At 40.5% G+C, this 7,881-nt stretch overlaps 1 protein-coding gene across 1 annotated transcript; it reads left to right on the forward strand.

The window, feature by feature from the left end:
- The first annotated feature begins 1,942 nt into the window (after positions 1-1,942).
- Positions 1,943-7,500, forward strand: LOC143628975 (LIM domain-containing protein PLIM2b-like). The gene is made up of 5 exons (XM_077098396.1): positions 1,943-2,077; positions 2,345-2,444; positions 2,584-2,606; positions 2,716-2,808; positions 7,162-7,500. Exons 1-5 carry the CDS (start codon positions 1,943-1,945, stop codon positions 7,498-7,500), a joined length of 690 nt encoding a protein of 229 aa, XP_076954511.1.
- The last annotated feature ends 381 nt before the right edge of the window (positions 7,501-7,881 follow it).

Consider the following 7,881-nt stretch of genomic DNA (forward strand, 5'->3'; position numbering starts at 1 on the left):
CCTTAAACTACAACAAATACATACCTTTGACTCGAAGCTGAATTAATCATTTAATTGATCTGCATTGTGGCTAAGTGGTTCCAATATTACCCCGTACAACAAAATGAATCTACACCCCTTTTGACTTCATATGCTAAATACTGATTACACCTTTCTGTTAACAATAACCAGAAAGGTTATTGCTGTTACGTACCACATTACACCTTTGACTATGAAGGTAAGTGACAGGGTTATTCAATTAACCTAATCAATAATGAAACAAATACAAGTTTAATGTAAAGAAAGGAAGAAAAAGAAGCATCATAGCATGTATTGTTGGATAGACAGATTATAATTTAAGGAATTGGGAAGGAATTTTTATGAACTGGTAATAATTTCAACAATAGCAACACTAACAAGGCAAACTCAATTGAATATCAACAATATCCAGATTACTATTATTTGAAAAAAAAAATGATGAACCGGTAAAAATTTTCCATTAACCTATATTTACAATTATAATCAAACAAAATTGAATCTAGGAATTGAATACCTGAATTTGCTAACGATGAACCCTAGATTAATCTTGGAATCGAAAACCTAACAATTTGGAGGATTTGTGGTGGTTTTGAGAAAGAGACGATGAGGATGGGTTTAAAGGACGCTACAACAAGTTAATTCGCCGGACGATACAACAAGTTTAATAACGGACAATGCTGTATCGGCCGATGATGTTAATACTCCGGAGATTGCAGGCTTGCTGGAGAAGCGTTGAAGGGATTCTGCCGCCAACACCAGGACCTTCAGAGCCTGACGATGAAGAATTTCTTGTTGCTACTTTTATAGTGGCGGGGACACAATTAAAAGAAATTTATATTACATATTACACAGAATTGATTGAGGATGAAGCCCTGTAACGTAACGTTTGGAGAGAGAGAGAGAGAGAGAGAGAGAGAGGAATTAAAAGAAAGAATTGAAGTCTATGGTTGTATTGAAGTGGCCGGCTGTGATGGTGGTGTCTGAGTTTGAAGCCGAAGTTAGGGAATTTAATATTACGACTTTTGATACAAGAAAATGTGTAAATACTTACATCTTTATTCTCTCTCATACTTTCATTTTTTTTGCCAGATTTAATCTCAACCACATATTTCATTCCATTTAATTAAATATGTGGCCTAGAATTGAGTTCTTAAGTTCTTAAAACTCAACATGGTTCTCAAAAAAATCCCTCCCCTATATATATATATATATATATGAAGTTTTATATATTTTTCGTTCGTGTGTAACACGGGATCTAAACTAGTTATTTAACAAACAAACAAATATACATGAACAAAAGGTTTAGCTTATTTATTTGATAAATGAATGAATGTCCGTTCATTTTTAGTGCGTTTATAATCCTTTATTTACACTCATTAACACAAAACCAAACAATTTCATTTACTAACCGACATAAATAAGAAAATGTGTTCATTTAAGTGTTCATATTCATTCGTTTATTCAATTAAAGTTAAATGAACGAATACGAACATGCATCTATTTGTATATATCTATAAAAAAATAAAAATAAAAAAAACCTCTTAGGGTTATCCAATCTAGTTTATGATTCTATTTTTTCTAATTTCTAAAGAATAATTTTGAAACAAATGTATCAGTTGACTCTTGGTCGTTGTGTGTATTGTGATGTATGTGATTCTTGTTTTATTTGGGAACAAGTCAAAAAAAAAAGCAACCTTTGTTTTCCATCATATTAGGATCACCAGTCATGTGTTAGCATTTCATTAATTCATTCTAAATCTGGTCAACAAACCATTGCCAACAAAATTAAAAAATTTAGAACGGAATCAATTTTCAACACATTCTTTTCCCTTTGATCCTCATTTAATTTATTATTTCCCAACCCAGTTTTGTTGGGTTCTTTTCCTTTAGTTAAGATTCATATGTTTGCATAAAAATAAAAACAATGTCTTTCACAGGAACTTTGGATAAATGCAAAGCTTGCGATAAGACGGTTTATTTTGTTGATTTATTGTCTGTTGATGGGATTACTTATCATAAAGCCTGCTTTAGATGCACCCATTGCAAAGGCACTCTCGCGGTTTGTTAATTTCCCATCGCCTCATTTCCTTGTTTATTAATGTTTATCATCAAAATTCAAAGTTACTGTTTTTAGGTCCATATATTACATGGGTTGATATTGGATTATGGTGTCAAAAAATTTCTAGATTTTGTATTTTCATATATATTATGCGCCTTATCGAAATTATGGAGGTTAAACAAAATTTTACATGGAAATTTTATGTTATAAAAACAGCTCCTTTGACCATAAAAAGTCAAGTTTTTGATGTATAAGAATCTATTGCAGATGAGCAGCTACTCATCCATGGATGGTGTTCTTTATTGCAAGCCTCACTTTGAACAACTCTTTAAAGAATCCGGGAATTTCAGCAAGAATTTCCAAACAGGTAACATCTATAACTAATATTATACACAATGCATGCATGCGTAACGTATATATGCATGTTTGAAAACTTTGTTATTCGCTTTAGGTTTACTCGTATAATTAGTATGTTTGATTTTCCCTTTTGTATGCAATTTTTGCAGGGAAACCAGAACGAGAAAGCGGGGTATGTTAATCACACAATTCTGTTATATTTTGATGAGAAGTTATATCCATTAAGTTCTATATATGATTATGTTTAAAGTGAATATTTAGACGTTAAATTTACGCAGCAGTCGAGATCAGCTCCAAACAAACTTTCTTCTATGTTCTCGGGTACCCAAGACAAATGTAGACAGTGTAACAAAACTGTCTACCCCCTGGAAAAGGTTAGTACCGTATGATTACTATTACACTTCTACGCATCGGTACAAGCAACAATTTAGACATCATATGATAAGAAAGCGATATGTTTAATATATCTGTTGATGAAAAAAATTTGTCGGTTGAGGGGGTCAAGAGACCCCTGACCTCGTGTGACTAAAGGCATACCTACAAGTTAACATTTGTGATATGAGCATGCTGCGGAGTTTAATCCGCGAAACTGGTGCTTACTACAAACTCTTTCATAGTCAGATTAAGAAGCATGGATTGAATAAACCTCTAATACCATGTATATTAATAGGGTTTATTATTAGAGAAGGAATAAATAAGAAATAATGTAAATAAAGGAAAAAAGACATCTAGACTAATGAAGTTAAATTGGCTAAGTGAAAGCCCAATAAGGAGCTTGTCGAAACATGAGATGAAATCTGACCTGATCCAAGACGATGTTTCCACGGATGTCGAGATGAACGAGCTGTGCCTTGATCTTCTTCTCCGGTTCTGCTCGATATCTGCAATGACTTTTGGGGGTGTGGAGGTGACTGCTAAGAAATCTCAAGGATCTATTGTTTACAGACACAAAAATATTGTGGTGGCTCTTATTGAGCATGACCCCCTAATAAGGAGGTGGAGACCTCCTTATATAGAGAGCCTCATGGCCATCATCATGGTACCCTAATGGGCCTAGCCCAGTTAGGGTTACCTCCACAAAACCCCCTCAGCCCAATAACATTGTATTAGTCCATATAATAAAATAAGCCAAACATAATAAATTTAGGGTCGTAAAACCGGGTTTAGTACCATACCCCTACAAGCCCCCCAAGTCCAGTGTTGCTCCTAGGCGTGCAAGCGTTTAGGTGGAGCGCTGGACTTTATGAGGTGTGTTAGGACATGAAGCGGTTTTTTCCCTTTTCTTCGGCCTTGTCTTTATTGTATTTGAGTTTTGGGAGGTTTTCTCCATGATGGTGACATGTTGTGATCTTTGTGATAATGACGGTGCACTGGCATGAATAAGATATAGCACGCATCATAACAATAGTGGCGCAAGGCCTGATAAAAGGTAGAGCGCGCATCTCGATAATGATGCTTAATAGTTTGCGCTCGAGGTAGTTTACAAGCTATAAGAATAATGAAGCTTGCGCGCGAGGCGACTTACGAGCTATAAAATAATGAAGCATGCGCGAGTTGCGGCTTACAAGCTGTAAAAATAATAAAGCTTGCGCGCGAGGCGACTTACGAGCTATAAAAATAATGAAGCATGCGCGAGTTGCGGCTTACAAGCTGTAAAAATAATAAAGCTGGCGCGCGAGGCAACTTACGAGCTATAAGAATAATAAAGCTTGCGCGCGAGGCGACTTACGAGCTATAAGAATAATAAAGCTGGCGCGCGAGGCGACTTACGAGCTGTAGAAATAATAAAGCTGGCGCGCGAGGCGACTTACGAGCTGTAGAAATAATAAAGCTGGCGCGCGAGGCGACTTACGAGCTGTAAGAATAATAAAGCTGGCGCGCGAGGCGACTTACGAGCTGTAAGAATAATAAAGCTGGCGCGCGAGGCGACTTACGAGCTGTAGAAATAATAAAGCTGGCGCGCGAGGCGACTTACGAGCTATAAGAATAATAAAGCTGGCGCGCGAGGCGACTTACGAGCTGTAGAAATAATAAAGCTGGCGCGCGAGGCGACTTACGAGCTGTAAGAATAATAAAGCTGGCGCGCGAGGCGACTTACGAGCTGTAGAAATAATAAAGCTGGCGCGCGAGGCGACTTACGAGCTATAAGAATAATAAAGCTTGCGCGCGAGGCGACTTACGAGCTGTAAGAATAATAAAGCTTGCGCGCGAGGCGACTTACGAGCTATGATATGATGATAATGACTGGCCCACAAGGGCCTCTTCTGCCCAGGATGACTATCCCGGCTTGTCTTCAAAATAATAATGGAGGCACAAACGGCCGGATAATAATAATAATGTCATAGGCGTTTGTGCGGCTCGTAGCTGAACCTGCGAAAACACATCAACCTGAAGTGGATGTATGACAAGGTTCCCATCCTCGGGCAAATTATGAGGCGTGCCCAACCTATGTTGGCGCGTGGCCGTTTGGGATATTATTAGGCTCCCGACCTTTAAATTTGGCGCGTGGCCTATGGGTTTATGAGGATTCCCAACCTTTTAGTTTGGCGCGTGGCCTATGGGTTTATGAGGATTCCCAACCTTTAAGTTTGGCGCGTGGCCTATGGGTTTATGAGGATTCCCAACCTTTAAGTTTGGCGCGTGGCCTATGGGTTTGGGGATTCCCAACCTTTAAGTTTGGCGCGTGGCCTATGTGTTTGGGGATTCCCAACCTTTAAGTTTGGCGCGTGGCCTATGGTTTTGGGATTCCCAACCTTTAAGTTTGGCGCGTGGCCTATGGGTTTGGGGATTCCCAACCTTTTAGTTTGGCGTGTGATATGCGCCACGCGCAGATGTTTCCTGCGCAGATGTGATATGCGTGAGCACATGCGATGCGTGAGCATATGCGTGAGCACACGTGATGCGTGAGCATATGTGTGAGCATATGCGCGAGCATACGTGATGCGTGGGCATATTCGATATGCGTGAGCATGCGTGATGCGTGAGCATACGTGATGCGTGGGCATATGCGATACGCGTGAGCATGCGTGATGCGTGAGCATACATGTGAGCATATGCGTGAGCATACGTGATGCGTGGGCATATGCGATATGCGCCACGCGCATAGGTCTTGGCTTAAAGCCTCGACTATATTTTGTGGGTTGACCCGCCCCGCTCGATGTTAAGGCGGGTGCATACCCCCTTCAATAATCCCATGCGCGGCCCTGACCTGAAACCTCTACTATGTTTTGGCATGTGCTTTGCCTTAGTTGTGCTTAGGTATGTTATGGTCCAACTGCGCAATATGTGGGATGGATGCTGTGAGTAATTTGAGCTAAGGCTCATATTATTGGGCTAAGGCCCTGCCGTTTTAGAGTTAAAACTCGTCAACGCGTCTAAGCTTGAAGCTCACGCATGTATGTTTTACTTCGTTTTATTTTTAGTTTGATGTCAATATAATGTTGTCATATTGCTCAAATTAATAAAAGGAAGTGTGAAACATGTATGCAAAAAATCAAAATCAGGCTTTGCACACGCATTGCGGCGGAGTCGTGACTCGCGGGCGTGCATGCATGGTGGCGAAGCTTGATCCTTGGCAGTGCTCATGCGCGGCGGCGGAGAGGTGACTCGCGGGCGCGCATGCATGGCGGAGAGTTGCGTGGGCATGCATGGCGGCGAGTCTTTTGCGCAAAACCCACATGGTGGTTTCCGCGGAGTGAAAATTCACGGGCGCGCGTGCATGGCGGCCAGAGTCTCCGTAATCTAGACTCTAATTTTAAACCTAAAATCCAGGTCTGTAACCCAGATCTAGATCTGTAAATCAGATCTAGATAGATCTGAAGCTGGGAGCGAAGAGAATTTAAAACCATCACAGATCCGGAGGCTTGATAATCCGAATCAGGTAGTTTTCTTTTCTGGATCTACAAATCCTTTTCAGCTTCATTTTTGCACAGATCTGAAAACCTCTTTTTGATCTATGGATCTTTTTGAGCTTTAATAGAACAAGTCTTGGAGCCTCTTTCTGTAAACTTTCAGATCTGGGTTTTTCTTGGGAGAGATCTGAGAACCGAGATGAAGATCGAAGGGTAGTTCGTTGCCGTCCCACGGATGGCGCCAATGTCGAAACATGAGATGAAATCTGACCTGATCCAAGACGATGTTTCCACGGATGTCGAGATGAACGAGCTGCGCCTTGATCTTCTTCTCCGGTTCTGCTCGATATCTGCAATGACTTTTGAGGGTGTGGAGGTGACTGCTAAGAAATCTCAAGGATCTCTTGTTTACAGACACAAAAATATTGTGGTGGCTCTTATTGAGCATGACCCCCTAATAAGGAGGTGGAGACCTCCTTATATAGAGAGCCTCATGGCCACCATCATGGTACCCTAATGGGCCTAGCCCAGTTAGGGTTACCTCCACAAAACCCCCTCAGCCCAATAACATTGTATTAGTCCACATAATAAAATAAGCCAAACATAATAAATTTAGGGTCGTAAAACCGGGTTTAGTACCATACCCCTACAGAGCTCAATAACTTATTAGGCTAAGGGAGTAAGGGGCTATTTGAACCAATCACCTAGGTCATTAACAGAGTTGACCGATTCAAAGGCATCATTCAATATGTTTGTAAATCTGACTGATTTCGAATTGGTGAACTAAATTAAGAGGCTATCAAACAGACTAACAGAGTAACATTTATAATATGAACTACACATGTTAAAACGCGCATTGTTAATGAACATTTGTAGGTGACTATGGAAGGAGAACCATACCACAAACAATGCTTCAAATGTGCTCATGGAGGCTGCCCTCTTACACACTCATCATATGCTGCCCTTAATGGTATTCTTTACTGCAAACACCATTTTGCTCAACTCTTCATGGAGAAAGGAAACTACTCGCATGTCCTTGAGGCCGCCAACCGAAAGAGCAATGCCAAGCCGGAAGACGTTGCGCTTGAGCTGCCACCACCACAAGAGGATGGTCATGACGGCGATGGAGGTGGTGGTGGAGGTGGAGGTGAACCCGAGGATGATAGCCAACCCGAACCACCACCGGAAGAGGAGAAACCACTGGAAGATGACTAGTGATCCAAAATATATTCATATACTTAATATATACACACAAATCTTGGTTTCTTTGTTAATGTAACTTTGTCAAGACTGTTTTTTTAATTTTGTTGACCATTGAAATTGCGAGTTTTCAGTGGTTTTACTTTCAATTTTTTATTTTGTTTTGAAAGTTGATGACTTATAATGTGTAAACTTTTAAAATTCAAATATATACCAAGGAACTGTCTTGAGGAAATGTGTATACGTGTGAAATAACAAAAGTACTTATTGCTTCACTAATATTTTTTTTTTTGGAACGACCAACTAAGTAATGCTGGGTACTTCGTACGTGGCCCCCAATGGCTAAAGGTAGCCCGAGCCGGCCACGAGTCCGGACGGACGGAGCCCCTAGCGGTC

The sequence above is a fragment of the Bidens hawaiensis genome, unplaced genomic scaffold (assembly GCF_021521415.1).
Source record: "Bidens hawaiensis isolate Kalapana, Puna unplaced genomic scaffold, B.hawaiensis_p1.1 tig00005142_1, whole genome shotgun sequence".
NCBI classification, from domain to species: Eukaryota; Viridiplantae; Streptophyta; class Magnoliopsida; order Asterales; family Asteraceae; genus Bidens; species Bidens hawaiensis.

What these genes read in the sequence shown, in the direction of transcription:
- LOC143628975 (XM_077098396.1), top strand. Translation starts at nt 1,943, where the DNA reads ATGTCTTTCACAGGAACTTTGGATAAATGCAAAGCTTGCGATAAGACG. An exon ending in AACCAGAACGAGAAAGCGGG is followed by an intron (nt 2,607 to 2,715) that starts GTATGTTAATCA and finishes TTTACGCAGCAG; the next exon opens with TCGAGATCAGCTCCAAACAA. An exon ending in CTGTCTACCCCCTGGAAAAG is followed by an intron (nt 2,809 to 7,161) that starts GTTAGTACCGTA and finishes GAACATTTGTAG; the next exon opens with GTGACTATGGAAGGAGAACC.